The sequence below is a fragment of the Oncorhynchus kisutch genome, linkage group LG17 (genome assembly GCF_002021735.2).
Source record: "Oncorhynchus kisutch isolate 150728-3 linkage group LG17, Okis_V2, whole genome shotgun sequence".
Taxonomy (NCBI): domain Eukaryota; kingdom Metazoa; phylum Chordata; class Actinopteri; order Salmoniformes; family Salmonidae; genus Oncorhynchus; species Oncorhynchus kisutch.
In genome coordinates, this window is record NC_034190.2 from 77,400,909 (window position 1) to 77,422,223 (window position 21,315).

Below are 21,315 nucleotides of genomic sequence, written 5' to 3' on the forward strand. Positions count from 1 at the left end.
AGGTGGCAGGCTAGGGCTACGGTGAGGGAGGTGGCAGGCTAGGGCTAGGGAGGTGGCAGGCTAGGGAGGTGGCAGGCTAGGGCTAGGGAGGTGGCAGGCTAGGGCTAGGGAGGTGGCAGGCTAGGGCTAGGGAGACGGCAGGCTAGGGAGACGGCAGGCTAGGGAGACGGCAGGCTAGGGAGACGGCAGGCTAGGGAGACGGCAGGCTAGGGCTAGGGAGACGGCAGGCTAGGGCTAGGGAGACGGCAGGCTAGGGCTAGGGAGACGGCAGGCTAGGGCTAGGGAGACGGCAGGCTAGGGCTAGGGAGACGGCAGGCTAGGGCTAGGGAGGCGGCAGGCTAGGGCTAGGGAGGCGGCAGGCTAGGGAGGTGGCAGGCTAGGGCTAGGGAGGTGGCAGGCTAGGGCTAGGGAGGTGGCAGGCTAGGGCTAGGGAGGTGGCAGGCTAGGGCTAGGGAGGTGGCAGGCTAGGGCTAGGGAGGTGGCAGGCTAGGGCTAGGGAGGTGGCAGGTCAGGGCTATCATTTGTAAGATGTATGGCCAACTGAACAAGTAGCCTAGCGCACTAGTATGTGTTTATCGAAGGGATTCGTCCTTCTCTGCTTGCAACACATATGCAGAAGCATGTCAACCAACCACACACACCAAGCCTTCCTCTGTCAGTCTTTCAGCCAAGCACACCAAGGTGCTACAATAGTCTTCCTCTGTTTGTTCTCTTCCCTTTTGGAGTTGCTTCAATTTAGTTTTAGTTTACAGAAGTAGATTTTAAAAAACTCAAACTGTTGCAAAACTTTCATTGTATCCTGATGAATACAACCCAAATGGTGCCCTATTGTATATTTAGTGCACTACTTTTCTTCTGGTTAAAAGTAGTGCCGTTGCACTATATAAGGTGCGATCTAGGATCCATCTATCTTCTTCTGCATGAAGTCTATTTCTGGCTGTGTCAGTGTCACAGTTATACGTTCAGTCGTGAGAGAGAGGGAGGAGAGAGGGAGGAGAGAGGGAGGAGAGAGGGAGGAGAGAGGGAGGAGAGAGGGAGGAGAGAGGGAGGAGAGAGGGAGGAGAGAGGGAGGAGAGAGGGAGGAGAGAGGGAGGAGAGAGGGAGGAAGAGAAAGAGGAGCACCAAGTGAAAACACTGTATTTGTAGCCAGTACCAGCTAGCGGCAGTATCATCAATACACTTCTCACAGGTTGATAGTATCTTTCCTATGACCAAGATGACTGGGTCAGGCTAGGGGAAACAATCTCAAATTATTCTCCCTTATTGTACATATCTACTAGAGGTCTTCACGAATCAACCTGTACCCAACTATCCGAGTCCCGATTCGGGACCCGAGGAATTCCGGATCCAGAATTCTAAATACTGTCACGGATCTGATATGACATCATGGGTCTGGAGAATATGTTACTTTAACGGACCTGTCAGGAAGGGCCCGTACAGATCCCAACGTGACTCCCGCAGTAGAGAGAGAAATTGTATAATATATGCTGCTACTCTTCCTTTCCTTCCAGAGTGGAGTCTAGCTTGTAGACGTTGTTGGCCAATCATAAGTTATCAAAGCAGCAATAGGCTAGTCAGTGATAGAGCCTCCACATGTGGCCAAAGTTAGGAGATATCTAATCAGTGGTATAGAATCAGTAAAAGATAAAGGAGAGGGGGCCTCCCGGGGGGCGCAGTGGTCTAAGGCAGTGCTACCAGAGATTCTGGGTTCGAGCCCAGGCTCTGTCGCAGCTGGCCCTGACCGGGAGGCGGCGCACAATTGGCCCAGCGTCGTCCGGGTTAGGGTTTGGCCGGGAAGGGATATCCTTGTCTCATCGCACACTAGCGACTCCTGTGGCGGGCCGGAGGCAGTGCACACTGAACAGGTCGCTCGGTGACTCCTCCGACACATTGGTGCGGCTGGCTTCCGGGTTGGATGTGCGTTGTGTCAAGAAGCAGTGCAGCTTGGGTTGTGGGATGTGTTTCAGAGGACGCATGGCTCTCGACCTTCGCCTCTCCCGAGTCCGTACGGGAGTTGAAGCGATGAAACAAGACAGTAACTACTAACAATTGGATACCACCTAATTGGGGAGAAAAAGGGGTAAAATATTAAATAAAAAGATAAAAACGACCAAGAACCAATAGGTAGGCTGCTACTTAATATTCTGAATGCTCTTTCTAAGGAACGGGTCTAGTTGTCCTTGGGTCTGTTCGGAATGGGACTCTATATTAAATCAAATCATTTATGCATATCGAGTCCGGGTGGGAAAGACCCAGGTCCATTTCAGAATGGGTCCAACTTTTTGGACCCGTGAATACCTCTAGTATATACGTATGTAGGAGATAGTGGAAGCAAGGATTATCATATCTAACAATAAATAGCTAACTGTAAACATGAAGGGAAAAGGCCAGACTCACATCAGGTTTCCCACAATTGCATAGCTTACATGCCATAGCATGACAGACAGGCCTAAACAAGACCAGGTCTGGACACCAGAGAGCCATGACCTGAATAAAATCACACTTCTGTTCTGAACAACATAGCCTACACACACATTAGAAAGGGACAACTGTTTGAGGGTACCACAACACACCCAAAGAGCACCAACACACACTGCGATTTTATTTGTATAATTTTTTAAAAACCTTTATTTAACTAGGCAAGCCAGTTAAGAACAAATTTTTATTTACAATGACTTCCTACCAAAAGGCAAACCACATCCTGTAACTTTTATCTAAACATCCATTTTACTGTCCTTTTTCCTTTCTCGTCTCTAAGTAATACATTAATAATGTCAATAAATGAAATATGTAACATCATTATTGTCCTTACATAAGTCAAGTCTAATCTTAAACTCTGTTCTGGTAACTGACAGTCTAATTTAAACTCTGTTCTGGTAACTGACAGTCTAATTTAAACTCTGTTCTGGTAACTGACAGTCTAATTTAAACTCTGTTCTGGTAACTGACAGTCTAATCTAAACTCTGTTCTGGTAACTGACAGTCTAATCTAAACTCTGTTCTGGTAACTGACAGTCTAATTTAAACTCTGTTCTGGTAACTGACAGTCTAATCTTAAACTCTGTTCTGGTAACTGACAGTCGAGTCCCTGAAGGGTTCTAAGAGAATTACTGGGCAAACAACAAGAGATAAATGTTACATTTCAGATGCATGTTGCTGTCTGCGGTACACGCTTGAATTGTCGAATCACTAAATGCCTGAGGACAACACTAATGATCTTTTATTTAATAATGTACGAGGTAATAACCTTACTGATTTGGAATTACATTTCCTCAACACTCATCTGTCGTCTTCAAGCTGTCTGCAGTAAAACACGTGGTAATGCCTGCCGGTACAATGCATTATAATGCTGTTGTAAGCATGTGAAAACCTTTTTAATGTTTCCTAATGAGGCTTATAAGTCATGTTATCAGTAGTCAAAAATTGAAGAAGCAGAGATATCCCTATGAGCAAAAGGTATTGAAAAGGACGTTGAAAAGACAGTTAACTCGTTGTCTTCACTGGGATTGTACTGTAATGTAAATGTACTGTAATGTAACATTGTACCAGGCTTTAAAACATCTAATCCATCCTAACACCTTGGACAGAGTACAGCAATAGACAGTGCCAAGCTGAGTCACTATGGATCTCTGACCTCTTCACTCTGCAGGCTGGAGAAGTGAGACAGAAACAGGTTGAAAAATGTGTCATCTGTGCTGCGTACTGCCTGTGACTCACTGGCTGGCTGGCTGGCTGGCTGGCTGGCGGAGAAAACACCTTGCCAGCCTTGTACCACAACACCGCTCGGCTAGAGGTATTTCTCAGTGATCAGGGCCCAGTCCATCTGGGCTCTCATAGAGAAACAGAAGCTTCAGAGAGACCCATGTTGACTAGCTAGCCATCACTCTATACAGTGGGGCAAAAAAGTATTTAGTCAGCCACCAATTGTGCAAGTTCTCCCACTTAAAAAGATCAGAGAGGCCTGTAATTTTCATCATAGGTACACTACAACTATGACAGACAGAATGACAGAAAAAAAATCCAGAAAATTACATTGTAGGATTTTTAATGAATTTATTTGCAAATTATGGTGGAAAATAAGTATTTGGTCACCTACAAACAACCTACAAGCAAGATTTCTGGCTCTCACAGACCTGTAACTTCTTCTTTAAGAGGCTTCTCTGTCCTCCACTTGTTACCTGTATTAATGGCACCTGTTTGAACTTGTTATCAGTATAAAAGACACCTGTCCACAACCTAAAACAGTCACACTCCAAACTCCACTATGGCCAAGACCAAAGAGCTGTCAAAGGACACCAGAAACAAAATTGTAGACCTGCACCAGGTTGGGAAGACTGAATCTGCAATAGGTAAGCAGCTTGGTTTGAAGAAATCAACAGTGGGAGCAATTATTAGGAAATGGAAGACATACAAGACCACTGATAATCTCCCTCGGTCTGGGGCTTCACGCAAGATCTCACCCAGTGGGGTCAAAATTATCACAAGAACGGTGAGCAAAAATCCCAGAACCACACGGGGGGACCTAGTGAATGACTTGCAGAGAGCTGGGACCAAAGTAACAAAGCCTATCATCAGTAACACACTACACCGCCAGGGACTCAAATCCTGCAGTGCCAGATGTGTCCCCCTGCTTAAGCCAGTACATGTCCAGGCCCGTCTGAAGTTTGCTAGAGAGCATTTGGATGATCCAGAAGAAGATTGGGAGAATATCATATGGTCAGATGAAACCAAAATATAACTTTTTGGTAAAAACTCAACTCGTCGTGTTTGGAGGACAAAGAATGCTGAGTTGCATCCAAAGAACACCATACCTACTGTGAAGCATGGGGATGGAAACATCATGCTTTGGGGCTGTTTTTCTGCAAAGGGACCAGGACGATTGATCCGTGTAAAGGAAAGAATGAATGGGGCCATGTATCGTGAGATTTTGAGTGAAAACCTCCTTCCATCAGCAAGGGCATTGAAGATGAAACGTGGCTGGGTCTTTCAGCATGACAATGATCCCAAACACACCGCCCGGTAAACGAAGGAGTGGCTTCGTAAGAAGCATTTCAAGGTCCTGGAGTGGCCTAGCCAGTCTCCAAATCTCAACCCCATAGAAAATCTTTGGCGGGAGTTGAAAGTCTGTGTTGCCCAACAACAGCCCCAAAACATCACTGCTCTAGTGGAGATCTGCATGGAGGAATGGGCCAAAATACCAGCAACAGTGTGTGAAAACCTTGTGAAGCCTTACAGAAAACATTTGACCTCTGTCATTGCCAACAAAGGGTATATAACAAAGTATTGAGATAAACTTTTGTTATTGACCAAATACTTATTTTCCACCATAATTTGCAAATAAATACATTAAAAAATCCTACAATGTGCTTCTCTGGATTTTTTTTCTCCTCATTTTGCCTGTCATAGTTGAAGTGTACCTATGATGAAAATTACAGGCCTCTTATCTTTTTAAGTGGGAAAACTTGCACAATTGGTGGCTGACTAAATACTTTTTTGCCCCACTGTATCAGTGTGTGTGTGTGTGTGTGTGTGTGTGTGTGTGTGTGTGTGTGTGTGTGTGTGTGTGTGTGTGTGTGTGTGTGTGTGTGTGTGGCCTGAATGGCAGTGTGGTGTGTTGACCATGTGGGCTCTTACAAAGAAAAGGAATTGCATTAGACACATCCGCATTGTTTCACAACAGCGCTAGCTGGCACGATCAGACAGTGTGACCAGTGTTTTCTGCCTGGTTGAACGGCAGTGTGTGTGTAGTGTTATTGTCCATGTGTGCGCTCAATAACAGAAGTGGAACAGACCTAGTGTGAGCACAGATGTGTTTGTACTCTCTTGCCAACTCAGTGTCACAGCAAACATGATAGTTTCATCAAGGAGTTGGCAAGAGAACAGAAACAGACTGACAAAAGAAACATGTTGTCCATGTGGACACGGTCAGTGGCACCAGAGCTACATCAATGTCTACTCTCTACCGATGTTCCCCTCCACTGCAATGGGAAATGTCCTTCATTTCAGTATGAGTACAGTGTTTCTCCTAGGATTTCTTTCAGCAGCGGTGGCAAAACTAGCGCAGGGGAGGGAGGGGCCCTCCTCTCAGCTGCAGAGACAATTTTGCTGTTTTTAAGCTAATTTCATGCAATTCTATCAATTTTGCCATGGGGCTGAGAGAAAATATGCCGTTTTAAAGTAACTGTCCAGTGAAAATCGGACTTTTAAAAGTTGATATTCCGTTAACTCATTCCTATATAATGTTGACGACTCGTCCTATGCTCTTATTGGTGGCCAAAGCATAAATTGGAGGGGGGGGGGGGGACGACTCAAACTTGTATCATCCTCAGGAGTATGATGTCATACTCCTGAGGATGATCCGGCCAATCAACGGTCTACTTGTATTAATATTTTAAATTACCGGTATACGCCCACACATTCTATTGTTGGGTTATGCAGACACCAGACAAGCTGAATTAAGCTTCTTAATCATTTTTTGAAAGTAAAACTATTTCACTCATATTCTAAGTAATTAGAGGTCATATTTCATAGGAATCTGGAAACACTGGACAGTTACTTTAAAGCTAATTTCCTGCAATTCTACACATTTTGCCATGGCTTATGCCGTGTTCTTATGCCGTGTTCTTATGCCGTGTTCTTATGCCGTGTTCTTATGCCGTGTTCTTATGCCGTGTTCTTATGCCGTGTTCTTATGCTGTGTTCTTATGCTATCTGAGTGACTCAAACATCATAACAAAATCATATGGGGGACCCATGCCATGACATTTTGGGAATTTTAGATTCTTCCTGACTGTCTTTTTTTTCCTGGTGGTTGTTTAGTTGTCAAAAAATATATACAAATCCATAATCTTTTCTGCATACTTTATATCTGGTTTTAGTCGTTTAACTTAACACTGAAAATGTTTTACCATCCCAAATTATTATTCATGAATATAGGGGAAACACTGGAGTTCAGTACCACCAACACCATCTATTTCAACTTTCTAGTCAACGGAGGACTCGGACTCAAAATAAAGAGTTATTCCAGTCAACGGAGGACTCGGACTCAAAATAAAGAGCTATTCCAGTCAACTGCCAGACAGCAAAATACACAAACAAGTACAGTACAACCGCAAAATACACAGAATGAAATCAACTGAAATCCAAACTAAATTAGGATATTCACTAGACTATAGAAATTCCACTGATCAACTGCCACAAAACAGTAAAACATACACAAACACTAGCACAGGTAAAACCAAACTCAGAAACAGACACTGAACACACCTGAAACCAAAGACTAGGTAGACGGCTTACCTGTCCACAGCCGGGAGCGTTGCACACAAAAGGCCGGTCGTCCCCCATCTTTGCAAAGAGCTTGCAATGTAACTGTGGGAGAGGAGAAGAGGAGAACATTGTTATCGCTTATTTTATTTCCTCAATCTGTTGGTCCTCCAGTAGGCTAGTCCAGAAAACATCAAAGCAGAGATACTGCTATTCTGCTGGTAGGCTAACTGTAGTCAGGGCAGCTAGGATGTTCTGCTGGTAGGCTAACTGTAGTCAGGGCAGCTAGGATGTTCTGCTGGTAGACTAGCTGTAGTCAGGGCAGCTAGGATGTTCTGCTGGTAGGCTAACTGTAGTCAGGGCAGCTAGGATGTTCTGCTGGTAGACTAGCTGTAGTCAGGGCAGCTAGGATGTTCTGCTGGTAGGCTAACTGTAGTCAGGGCAGCTAGGATGTTCTGCTGGTAGGCTAACTGTAGTCAGGGCAGCTAGGATATTCTGCTGGTAGGCTAGCTGTAGTCAGGGCAGCTAGGATGTTCTGCTGGTAGGCTAGCTGTAGTCAGGGCAGCTAGGATGTTCTGCTGGTAGGCTAACTGTAGTCAGGGCAGCTAGGATGTTCTGCTGGTAGACTAGCTGTAGTCAGGGCAGCTAGGATGTTCTGCTGGTAGACTAGCTGTAGTCAGGGCAGCTAGGATGTTCTGCTGGTAGGCTAACTGTAGTCAGGACAGCATGGATGTCCTGCTGGTAGGCTAACTGTAGTCAGGACAGCTAGGATGTTTTGCTGGTAGGCTAACTGTAGTATATACAGTTGAAGTCGGAAGATCACATACCTTTGCCAAATACATTTAAATTCAGTTTCACAATCCCTGACATTTAATCCTATTAAAAATTCCCTGTCTTAGGTCAGTTAGGATCACCACTGTGAAATGTCAGAATAATAGTAGAGAGAATAACTTTTTTTTTTTTTTCATCCCATTCCCAGTGGGTCAGAAGTTTACATACACAATTAGTATTTGGTAGGGTATCATTGCCTTTAAATTGTTTAACTTGGGTCAAACATTTAGGGTAGCCTTCCACAAGCTTCCCACAATGAATTTTGGCCCATTTCTCCTGACAGAGCTGGTATAACTGAGTCAGGTTTGTCGGCCTCCTTGCTCGCACACGCTTTTTCAGTTCTGCCCACAAATGTTCTATAGGATTGAGGTCAGAGCTTTGTGATGGCCACTCCAATACCTTGATATTGTTGTCCTTAAGCCATTTTGCCACAACTTTGGAAGTATGCTTGGGGTCATTGTCCATGTGGAAGACCCATTTGCGACCAAGCTTTAACTTCCTGACTGATGTCTTGAGATGTTGCTTCAATATATCCACATAATTGTCCTACCTCATGATGCCATCTATTTTGTGAAGTGTACCAGTCCCTCCTGCAGCAAAGCACACCCAGCTATCTAGCTACACATACATACACACATACACTAGAGGTCGGCCGATTAAGATTTTTCAACGCCGATACCGATTATTGGAGGACCCAAAAAAAAGCCACTGCCGATTTTTTAAAATGTATTTGTTATAATGACAATTACAACAATACTGAATGAACACTTATTTTAACTTAATATAATACATCAATAAAATCAAATGAAACATTTTCAATTTGGTTTAAATAATGCAAAAACAAAGTGTTGGAGAAGAAAGTAATAGTGCAATATGTGCTATGTAAGAAAGCTAACGTTTAAGTTCCTTGCTCAGAACATGAGAACATATGAAAGCTGGTGGTTCCTTTTAACGCAAGTCTTCAATAATCCCAGGTAAGAAGTTTTAGGTTGTAGTTATTATAGGAATTATAGGACTATTTCTCTCTATACCATTTGTATTTCATTTACCTTTGACTATTGGATGTTCTTATAGGCACTTTAGCATTGCCAGTGTAACAGTATAGCTTCCATACCTCTCCTCGCCGCTACCTGGGCTCGAACCAGGAACACATCGACAGCAGCCACCCTCGAAGCAGCGTTACCCATAAAGAGCAAGGGGAACAACTACTCCAAGTCTCAGTGTGAGTGACGTTTGAAACGCTATTAGCGCGCACCCCGCTAACTAGCTAGCCATTTCACATCACATCGTTACACCAGCCTAATCTCGGGAGTTGATAGGCTTGAAGTCATAAACAGCTGCTGGCAAAATGCACGAAAGTGCTATTTGAATGAATGCTTACAAGCCTGCTGGTGCCTACCATCGCTCAGTCAGACTGCTCTATCAAATCATAGACTTAATTATAACATAATAATACACAGAAATACTAGCCTTAGGTCATTAATATGGTCGAATCCGGAAACTATCATTTCGAGAACAAAACATTTATTCTTTCAGTGAAATACGGAACCGTTCTGTATTTTATCTAACGGATGGCATCCATCAGTCTAAATATTGCTGTTACATTGCACAACCTTCAATGTTATGTCATAATTACGTAAAAATCTGGCAAATTAGTTCGCAATGAGCCAGGCGGCCCAAACTGTTGCATATACCCTGACTCTGCATGCAATGAACGCAAGAGAAGTGACACAATTTCACCTGGTTAACACTGCCTGCTTTTAGCTAAATATGCAGGTTTAAAAATATATACTTCTGTGTATTGATTTTAAGAAAAGGCATTGATGTTTATGGTTAGATACACGGAGCAACGAGTCCTTTTTCGCAAATGCGCACCGCATTACATGCAATGCAGGACACGCTAGATAATATCTAGTAATATCATCAACCATGTGTAGTTAACTAGTGATTATGATTGACTGTTTTTTTTAGAAGATAAGTTTAATGCTAGCTAGCAACTTACCTTGGCTTCTTACTGCATTCACGTAACAGGCAGGCTCCTCGTGAGGCAGGTGGTTAGAGCGTTGGACTAGTTAATCGTAAGGTTGCAAGATTGAATCCCTGAGCTGACAAGGTAAAAATCGTTCTGCCCCTGAACAACGCAGTTAACCCACCGTTCCTAAGCCGTCATTGAAATAAAAAATGTGTTCTCAACCGACTTGCTTAGTTAAATAAAGATTAAATAAAGGTGTAAAAAAAAAATCGGCGTCCAAAATGACCGATTGTTATGAAAACTTGAAATCGACCCTAATTAATTGGCCATTCGATTAAATCGGTCGACCTCTAGTGTTTGTGTGTATATATATATATATATATATATATATATATATATATATATATGTGTGTGTGTGTTAGCGTCGACCGAATAATCGGAATGGCCGATTAATTACATATACACATACATATACCAGTATATGCTAGCTATCTATATATATGCCAGTATATGCTATCTATATACTGGCATATATATAGATAGCTAGCATATACTGGTATATGTATTTTGCTCCCATTTTTTTATTATATATATATATATATGCCTGCTATCTATATATATGCCAGTATATGCCACAGTGCAGTGTAACCAACTGTACACATTGCTACATAGCCTAGTACCCGTCTTAAAACCTTTTATAGACCACTAGTTTTATTAGCACTTATGATCAAGTGAGACAGATAAGCTACAATGTGTGGTCCACTTTCCAGTATTGAAGTCAGTCCATGTTTTCTTCTCTCCCTCTCCCCCTAGTCCGATGTTCTCTCCCAACTCTGACAGCGGTTACTCGCCCTGAGCCAAGCAGCCAACATGATTTCAGCAGCCTGCCCTGCCTTCCACTCGCAAGAGAAGCTCAAGGCAGACTCAGACGATCATGAGGTCAGGGCTGGGTTGTATAATTAACCATTATGTGTCGCTCTTCCTTTCCGTCTCCCTCTCGCGCTCTCTGCTTACTTTACTAATGAAAAAAAAAGGAATGGCTCCATGTTGACTGCCTGTAAAAAGCCAGGCTGGCACATCCCTTCTCAGTGAGATCAAAGGAGGAAACAGAACACATACAAAAATCATTCCGAACAGACCCCACAGGCTGTAATGTGTCCCAAATGGCACCCTATTCACTATATAGTGCACTACTTTTGCACAGTCAGTTCTGATCAAAAGTAGCACACTATGTAGGGAACAGGGTGCCATTTGTGTTGCAACAGACTGTCTGTGGAGCAGAGAGCAGCGAGCCAATACAACAGGCTGGTGTCAGGCCTCTCTCACCGCTCACACTAAAACACAATCCTCTGGGTCTATTTGGACAGAGATGTGCAAGTGCGAGTTCAGTCCATCGACAAACAACATACACCAGCAACTCGTTATAGTCAGGGTGCAGACTAACTGGCTGTGTGTGTGTGTGTGTGAATCCTCTGCAGGGAGGCAACATCGAAGGAGCAAGAGAAAAGAAGCTGGTTAACTTGATTTAGGCCAAGTTTACCCTGGTACAATGGAAGCAAATGGAACAGTTATAGTGACACAAACTCCCAAGCTAAATCAAGCACACCCCAAATACTTGGAAAAGTATTTGACACATTTGCCTACGTATTTGACATTATGGTCGGATTCAAAATCCTAACAAAGACATCGATCAATTTAATTATATCCGTTTCAGACATGTGATCCACCCATGTGAGAACCTCAGTCAGTCCACCCATTTTTTTTTATATACCTCCATTCATCGAAGGTGACATGGAAATATCTGTCGGGCCAGTAGGCCTTATTCTAGTCACTCTCTCTGAGCCAGCCGGGCCAGTAGGCCTTATTCCAGTCACTCTCTCTGAGCCTGCCAGGCCAGTAGGCCCTATTCCAGTCACTCTCTCTGAGCCAGCCGGGCCAGTGGGCCCTATTCCAGTCACTCTCTCTGAGCCTGCCGGGCCAGTGGGCCCTATTCCAGTCACTCTCTCTGAGCCTGCCGGGCCAGTGGGCCCTATTCCAGTCACTCTCTCTGAGCCTGCCGGGCCAGTGGGCCCTATTCCAGTCACTCTCTCTGAGCCTGCCGGTCCAGTGGGCCCTATCCTAGTAACTCTCTCTGAGCGTCCCGGGCCAGTAGGTCTTATTCTAGTCACTCACTCTGAGCCTGCCGGGCCAGTGGGCCCTATTCTAGTCACTCTCTCTGGGCCTACCAGGCCAGTAGGCCTTATTCCAGTCACTCTCTCTGAGCCTGCCGGACCAGTGGGCCTTATTCTAGTCACTCTCTCGGAGCCTGCCGGACCTGTGGGCCTTATTCTAGTCACTCTCTCTGAGCCTTCCAGACCAGTGGGCCTTATTCTAGTCACTATCTCTGAGCCTCCCAGACCAGTGGGCCTTATTCTAGTCACTCTCTCGGAGCCTGCCAGCAATGTCCCCGCCGCTGTTAACTTGGGGTGCGTCCCAAATGGCACCCTATTCCCCAGGTAGTGCACTGCTTTTGACCATGGCCAGTAGGGAACCCATAGGGTTTCTGGTCAGAAGTAGTGTACTACATAAGGGAAGAGGGTGCCATTTGGGACGGAACCTTGGGTTTATATGACTCAGCAGGTGTAGCTAGGGGATCGAGCAGGTCGAGCGGGTCGAGGGCTATAATCAGCCCGAGGGCCACGGTGTTTGATGCGGCCTGCTAGGAAACTAGCTAAACAAACTGTATTAATAGCCTCTCTCTGCCTGCAGCCAGGGAGCCAGAGGATTCAGGAATCTACTGGGCTAGGAGTTGACGGCAGAGGGGAGTCAGATGGAGATAGATTGGGGGTGGTGTTGTGTGTGTGTGTGTGGTGGTCATGTTGACTCACTGACCTACTGTGAGATCAAGTGTATTTGGTAGCTCAAATCAAAATGTATGTCACATGCTTCGTCGACAACATGTCTAGACTAACAGTGAAATGCTGACATACAGGCCTTTCAAAAACAATGCAGTGAGAAAAATATAGAAACAATGTATTAAGGGATAAATACACAATGAGTAAGAAAACAGCACCACAGAAAGTATTCAAACCAGTTGACTTATTCCACATTGCTGCGTCATAGCCTGAATTTAAATTGGATTAAATATGTTTTTCTCACCCATCTACACACAATACCTCATAATGACAAAGTGAAAATATGTTTTTAGAAATTGTGGCAAATTTATTGAACATGAAATACAGAAATAATTACATGTACATAAGTAATTCACACCTCTTTGCTATGACACTCCAAATTGAGCTCAGGCGCATCCAATTTCCTTTGATCATCCTTGAGATGTCACTACATTGATTGGAGTCCACCTGAGGTCAATTCAACTGTTTGGACATGATTAAGAATGAAACATACCGGTCTATATTAGGTCCCACAGTTAACAGTGCCTGTCAGAGCAGAAACAGTACCATGAAATACAAGGAACTGCCTGTAGATATCAGATACTCTTTGGCCTGAATGCAAAGCGCCATGTCTGGAGAAAACCAGGCACAGCTCGTCATCCATCTAACACCATCCCTACCGTGAAGCATGGTGGTGGCAGCAACATGCTATGGGGATGCTTTTCAGCAGCAGGGACTGGGAGACTGGTAAGGATAGAGGGAACAATGAATGCAACCAAATACAGGCAAATCCTTGATGAAAACCTGCTTCAGAGTGCAAACGACCTTTGACTAGGGCGAAGATTTACATTCCAAAAGGACAATGACCGCAAGCATACTGCCAAATCAACGCTGGGACAAGAATGTGAAAGTCCTTGAATGGCCCTGCCAAAGCCGACTTGAATCCCATTGACAATCTGTGGACAGGCTTTAAGAATGTTGTTCACCTTCTTTCCCGATCCAATTTAACAGAGATTAAGAAAATCTGTTAGGAAGAATGAGAGAAAATCCCCAAAATCCAGATGTGCAAAGCTGATACTGACATACCCAAGACTAGAGGTCGACCGATTATGATTTTTCAACGCCGATACCGATTATTGGAGGACCAAAAAAAGCAGATACCCCAATTAAAAATTGGGCCAATTTTATATATATGTATATATATTTGTAAGAATGACAATTGCAACAATACTGAATGAACAACGAACACTTATTTTAACTTAATATAATACATAAATAAAATCAATTTAGTCTCAAATAAATAAATGATCAACTATAATAAATAAATAATGAAACATGTTCAATTTGGTTTAAATAATGCAAACACAGTGTTGGAGAAGAAAGTAAACGTGCAATATGAGCCATGTAAAAAAGCTAACGTTTAAGTTCCTTGCTCAGAACATGAGAACATATGAAAGCTTGTGGTTCAATATTCCCAGTTAAGAAGTTTTGGGTTGTAGTTATTATGACATGTCGACTATTTCTCTCTATACAATTTGTATTTCATATACCTTTGACTATTGGATGTTCTTATAGGCACTTCAGTATTGCCAGCCTAATCTCGGGAGTTGATAAGCTTGAAGTTATAAACAGAGCTGTGCATCAAGCATTGCTAAGAGCTGCTGGCAAACGCAGGTAAGTGCTGTTTGAATGAATGCTTACGAGCCTGCTGCTGCCTACCACCACTCAGTCAGACCGCTCTATCAAATCATATACTTAATTATAATACAATAATGTGGTCAAATCCAGAAACTATCATTTTGAAAAAACTTTATTCTTTCAGTGAAATACGGAACCGTTCTGTATTTTATCAAATGGGTGGCAACCCTATGTCTAAATATTGCTGTTACATTGCACAACCTTCAATGTTATGTCATAATTATGTAAAATTCTGGCAAATTAATTACAGTCTTTGTTAGGAAGAAATGGTCTTCACACAGTTCACAACGAGCCAGGCGGCCCAAACTGCTGCATATACCCTAACTCTGCTTGCACTCTTGCGTTCAGCAAGAAAAGTGACACAATTCCCCAAGTTAATATTGCCTGAATTTCTTTTAACTACATATGCAGGTTTAAAAAATATGTATACTTGTGTATTGATTTTAAGAAAGGCATTGATGTTTATGGTTAGGTACATTTGTGCAACAATTGTGCTTGTTTCACGAATGCGCTTTTGTTAAATCATCACCCGTTTGGCGAATTTGAAGTAGGCTGTGATTCGATGAGAAATTAACAGGCACCGCATTGATTATATGCAACGCAGGACAAGCTAGTTAACCTAGTAATATCATCAACCATGTGTAGTTAAATAGTGATTATGTGAAGACGGATTGTTTTTTTATAAGATCAATTTAAATGGTAGCCAGCAAATTACCTTGGCTCATTGTAGCCACAAGGTCCTTTTGATGCTGCACTTGCATAACAGGTGGTCAAGTCTGCCACGCAGTCTCCTCGTGGATTGCAATGTAAATCGGCCATAATCGGCGTCCAAAAAGGCAAATGACCCATTGTTATGAAAACTTGAAATCGGCCCTAATTAAAATCAGCCATGCCGATTAAAATCGGTCGACCTCTACCAAAGACGACTCAAAGTTCTAATCGCCGACAAAGGTGATACTACAAAGTACTGACTCAGGGGTGTGATATTTCTCTATTTCATGTGAAGAGTCAAAAGAGTTATTGCAAAAAGGGTCAATGCAGATAGTCCGGGTAGCTATTTAGTGATCTATTTAGTAGTCTTCTTGCTTGGGGGTAGAAGCTGTTCAGGGTGCTGTTGATACCTCACTTGGTGCATCGTTACCACTTGCCGTGTGGTAGCAGAGAGAGCACTCGGACTTGGGTGGCTTGAGCCTGACAATTTTGAAGGCCTTCCAAGGCCTCTATACCAGGTGGTGTCAGAGGATGGTAGGGAGCTCGGCCCCAGTGACGTACTGGGCTGTACCCACTACCCTGTGAAGCGCCTTGAGGTCGGATGCCAATCAGTTGCCCGACCGAGTGGTGATGCAGCCAGTCAAGATGCTCTCAATGGTGCAGTTGTAGAACTTTGAGGATCTGAAGGCCCATGCCAAATCTTTTCAGCCTCCTGAGGGGGAAGAGGCGTAGCCGTGTTGGTGTGTGTGGACCATGTTAATTCCTTAGTGATATGGACACCAAGGAACTTGAAGCTCTCGACCCACTCCACGACAGCCACGTCGATGGGATAGTGGCATGCCTGGCCCTCCGTTTCCTGTAGTGCACAATCAGCTCCTTTCTAGCTGACGTTGAGGGAGAGGTTGTTGTCCTGGGACCACCCCCCTCCAGATCACTGGCCTCTTCTTTATAGGTGGTCCCTTCATCTTCGGGGATCAGGCCTACCCCCCGTCGTGTCATCAGCAAACGTATTATTATTTGTATGTTTTTGTCAGCAAACGTAATGGTTTTGGAGTCGTGCGCATCCATGCAGTCGTTGGTGAATAGGGAGCACAGGAGGAGACTAAGCACCAGGGGTTGGAACCGGTTCAGGGAACAAAAAAGAAAAAAAATGGGAAAATAACAAAATCTTTAGAGGAACATAATCAGAACTGGGAATGAAAAATATGTATATTGTTCCGGAACACAGCCATTATTTTAAAAGCATGGGAACCGGTTACAGATTCAATATGTAACTTTTTGGGCAACCTGACCATATCCACATGGAAATGTGATTTATAGATCACATAGAGATCATTCTCATTGAAAGCAACACTAAGAAGAGGTAGATCTGTTCTATAACTACCGAGTTCCAAACTGCCTCTGGAAGCTACGTCAGCACAAGAACTGTTCGTCGGGAGCGTCATGAAATGGATTTCCATGGCCGAGCAGACGCACACAAGCCTAAAATCACCATGCAAATGCCAAGTGTTGGCTGGAGTGGTGTAAAGCTCGCTGCCATTCGACTGGAACAGTGGAAACGCGTGCTCTGAAGTGATGAATCACACTTCTCCATCTGGCATTCCAACAGACAAATCTGGGTTTGGCGGATGCCAGGAGAACGCTACTTACCCCAATGCATAGTGCCAACTGTGCTTCCAACTTTGTGGCAAGTTTGGGGAAGGCACAAGGCACAAATTAATATTAAAGCACATGTTTTTGGAATGAGATGTTTGACGAGTATGTGTCCACATACTTCTGGTCATATAGTGCATTACAGACTGGGTCAGGGAGAGGTTTAAAATGTAAGTGAAGACACCCGCCAGCTGGTCAACGCATGCGCTGAGTACACCTCCAGGTAATCCATCTGGCCCCGTGGGATTGTGAATATTAACCTGTTTAAGGGTCCTACTCACATCGGCTACGGAGAGCGAGATCGCACAGTCGTGCAGAACTGCTGACGCTCTCATGCATGGTTCAGTGTTGCTTGCCTCGATGCGAGCATAGAAAGCATTTAGCTCGTCTTGAAGGCTTGCGTCACTGGACAACTCGTGGCTGAGTTTTTCTTTGTAATCTGTGATAGTTTGCAAGCCTTGCCAGATCCGACCAGAGTCCGAGCCGGCGTAGAGGGATTCGATCTTAGTCCTGTATTGACACTATGCCCGTTTGATGGCTCGTCGGTGTGGGGGGGGGGGGGTCATAAAATGATTTCTTATAAACGTCTGCATTAGTGTCCTGCTCCTTGAAAGAGGAAGCCTTTAATTCAGTGTGAATGTTTCCTGTAATCCATGATTTTTGGTTGGGATATGTACGTACGGTCACTGTGTGGACGGTGTCGTCAATGCACTTATTAATGAAGCCGGTGACTGATGTGATTAACTCCTATCGGATGATTCCCGGAACATTTCCAGTCTGTGCTAGCGAAGCAATCCTGTAAATTAGCATCCGCTTCATCTGACCACTTCTGTATTGAATGCATCAAGGGTACATCCTGTTTGAGTTTTTGCTTGTAAGCAGGAATCAGGAGGATAGAGTTATGGTCAGATTTGCCAAAGGGAGGACGAGGGAGAGCCTTGTATGCGTTTCTGTGTGTGGAGTAGGCCTAAAGGTGATCTAGAGTTGTGTTGCCTCTAGTTTCACAGGTGACATGCTCGTAAAAATGAGTTAAAACAGATTTCAGTTTTCCTGCATTAAAATCACCAGTTTGTTCTCTACGGATTGTACATTCGCCAACAAAACAGAGGGCAAAGGCAGTCTAGATGCTCACAGACTTAGTAGTATGAAGTAGAAATCTTCATCCAAATCAAGGTTAGTGATCTCTGTTCTGACGTCCAGAAGCAGTTTCCGGCCATAGGAAATTATGGCGGAAACATTATGTAAAAAACACCCCCGTCAAGATCAACGGAAAAAAAAAAACACAAAATAGCAGCTATCCACTACAGCGCCATCTTTAGGCCATCTTTAGCTCACAGGACAAGCGAGGTGCTGCTTGAGGTGCAACCTTGTGAGGGGTAAACTTACAAGCTTCAATGACTTGCCAATATGCATGTCTGTAACCCAAGTGAAACTGAGTATTGGTCAATGGAAAATGGATCAAATGAAACCCTATATGCGCGTCTGCATAACTGCCCAGGTCTTTAAGCTAAATCCATGGCAGAGCAGATAGACAATACAGGGACCCAGTGCTGTTTTTCTGCAATTAAATTGGAAACACTTGATGTCTATTTATAAGATGGATCATCGGCTTTTACAAGGATGGCAATGTGTTGGCTGGCCCAAGTTGTTTTGATGCTATAACTACAACGTTTAAACAATACATACTAGGCCAATAACCGAGACATTTGATATCAGTGTTATGAACAACTGGTAGGCTACATGTGGCCTATGAACTTTAAGGTTGATTTAATACCCTGTATCTGGTATAGAGTAGACTGGATCAAAAGAACATTAAATCGTAGTGTGGAATCCAAATGGAGCAATTGAAAACAATGGTGAAACAAAGCATTAAAAGCCGTGTACAAACCCTAGAGCATGAAACCCACCTGTCATGTACTGTTGTCTCTCATTCCCCTTCACACGTTCATGGATCAATATTCAAGTATAAATCCAATACAGAAAAGTATATAACGTATAAAATTGTACATAGCGTTTAGGAATTAAACTACTAACACAATTAGGGATGGGCATGAGTTATTCAAACGAACGTCCAAGCTCAATCTTTAACCAGAGATCACATTTGGTGGGATGTGCTTTGTGGCTGCCTGTTCGGGCAGAATTGATCTTAAATCAGAACCTAATGACCTAAATTCCCATGTAAAGATGAGATTTCCCCCCAGCCAAACATAATCTTGGTGATGAAAGCTATAGGCTTGGAGATGCACAGAAGGACATTCACTAGCTCACATTAAAACACTACAGATACACGCTTTTATTGACTGCTTTTTTTCTTCTGTTTATTTTTAGTAAATACTTTAACACTTTTCACTGTAAGGTCTGCTACACCTGTCGTATTTGACGCATGTGAGAAATAAGATTTGATATCTTTACTAACTTAGTAGACGACCAAACAAATACTTGTGAATGTAGACATCACAGAACCACACAAGGTAATGACAGCAAATGATAGTAGTCAACTGTGAAATAGATATTATTAATGTATAAATATTAATCGATATGTATTAATATATAAATATTCTCATTGTCTTAGAGGATGAGATGTCAAAGTAATAGTTGCACATTATAACCATATTTATAGGTGTCAATGTTATTTACTAGCGTAGCACCACGTATTAAAGTCATATTCAACAGCGTTTAAGAAATATATTACCTTCAACAGTTTTATCTTGTGATCAAGCCATCAATGTTACTTACTGCATTTAAGAACCGTGTTATAAATATATGGCTGACGTTAAAGTCCCAACTAGCAATATAATGTTAGAAGAGTATGTTGAGGAATTTGAATCGCCTCGAAAAAAAAAGAAGATATATATATATATATATTTTAATCATCAGGTAGCTATTGTGTTGCATTGGTGTACTTGTAACTTACTGTAGGTTATTATTTCAGCTAGAAGCCCATGGTGTATGGATTTCTTATGATTGTGATTAAGAAAACGTCTAGTTAGTTAAAAAGGTATGAACTTGTATTTTTAAGAAGCAGAATCCCGATTGCTTTTGCTAAAAGTTTAAACCTTCAGACACTGGTTAAATTAGCTGTCTAGCCAAATTAGCGTTTTAGCATGGTAGCGGAGACCGGAGTACCCTTTTTGCACACAAGCCGTGCCTTTTCCCGCACGGGACCGCCTTTTCTTTTCAATTATTGGGTACAGACATGTTAATCAGCACCTACTCGTTACCCTATCGCTCAGTGAACTGTCAATCACTTCTGACAGAAGAATGTGATTGGTTTATGACGATTCCACTCAAAATATGGGAGATATCATAAACTACATGTTTCCCCAGTGCCAACTTTGAACAGGCCGCTACCACCGTCAGGGAAAAGCAATGTGCAGTACTAAAACCTCAACAACAACGAACTTCATGCATGACAACAGGAGCATGTCATACAACCGTGCAGTGCTGATAAATTATTAGTTGACATTTTATTTTGCTAACTGCTAACCAACTTGTTAGCTTAGAGCAAGCTGAAGTAGATAGGCTGGCACTCGAGTGCGAGCGAGAAGACAGACCGCAACAGTTTTGTCAACTTATTGGCCACTCAGATTTCATGGCCGACAACATTAGAAACGAACACACTAAACTCTAACGACTTTCAATAGTTATGTTACATTTTCAACGGAATTACATATGGATTGTACATTTTGACAATAATATACTGTTTTCAAAACTCACCTTTGCGCTCCTCTCCCTCTCTTCTCTTTTGGAATTTGACACTCCCCTCCTCCCTGAATCATCGCGAGGTTCTACCTACGTCAGAGTCTTCATAAACTCATATCAAAGACAGTGCAGTATAAAGATGGGCAGAAACTGCTTCTCCAATAGAATTCCCCGTTAACGCACGGTGGCGTTGGCTAGCTAAGCTCATGCGCAAAATCTCTCTCGCCAAACTGCGCATGTGCAACCCGTCAACTCAAAAGGTACTCCTTCATTATAAAGTTGTTTTTGACGAAAATAAAACGTGCAGTTTGTCACTTTTACGAGGTTGGGGTAATACCATGTTCAACTACTTAATACATTCGCTTGAATCTAGGTTGTGCCTTTAGAGTTCGAGAAATGGACAACTAAGGAATCATTTTTCACTTCTCAAACCGTAAACCACGACCAGGTCTGCTTGGTCTGTTTCGCAAGCGTTCCCAGAAGTTTCGTGATATCGCGCCTCTGGGTTTAGAAACTCTGTGCTATCTCATTAAAAAAGGCGCTGCAATTTACATTAGAAATACAGTAAGCGTATTATTATAATTTTTTACATACGCCTACCTTCATTATTTT

General features: G+C 43.1%; 1 protein-coding gene across 4 annotated transcripts in view; it reads right to left on the reverse strand.

The window, feature by feature from the left end:
* LOC109908336 (cyclic AMP-dependent transcription factor ATF-7) overlaps nucleotides 1-20,819 on the reverse strand; it is a 41,100-nt gene extending 20,281 nt beyond the window's left edge. For 3 of the 4 annotated variants that reach the window (XM_031794672.1, XM_020506971.2, XM_031794671.1), the window contains exons 1-2: nucleotides 20,719-20,819; nucleotides 7,297-7,368 (exon numbers count right to left, since the gene is read on the reverse strand). In XM_031794672.1, coding sequence (XP_031650532.1) covers nucleotides 7,297-7,344 — 48 coding nt within the window. In that variant the 5' untranslated portion in view covers nucleotides 7,345-7,368; nucleotides 20,719-20,819. The remainder of the gene's footprint in view (nucleotides 1-7,296; nucleotides 7,369-20,718) is intronic. The other variant, XM_020506973.2, reaches the window with a different exon arrangement.
* Between the last annotated feature and the right edge of the window lie 496 nt (nucleotides 20,820-21,315).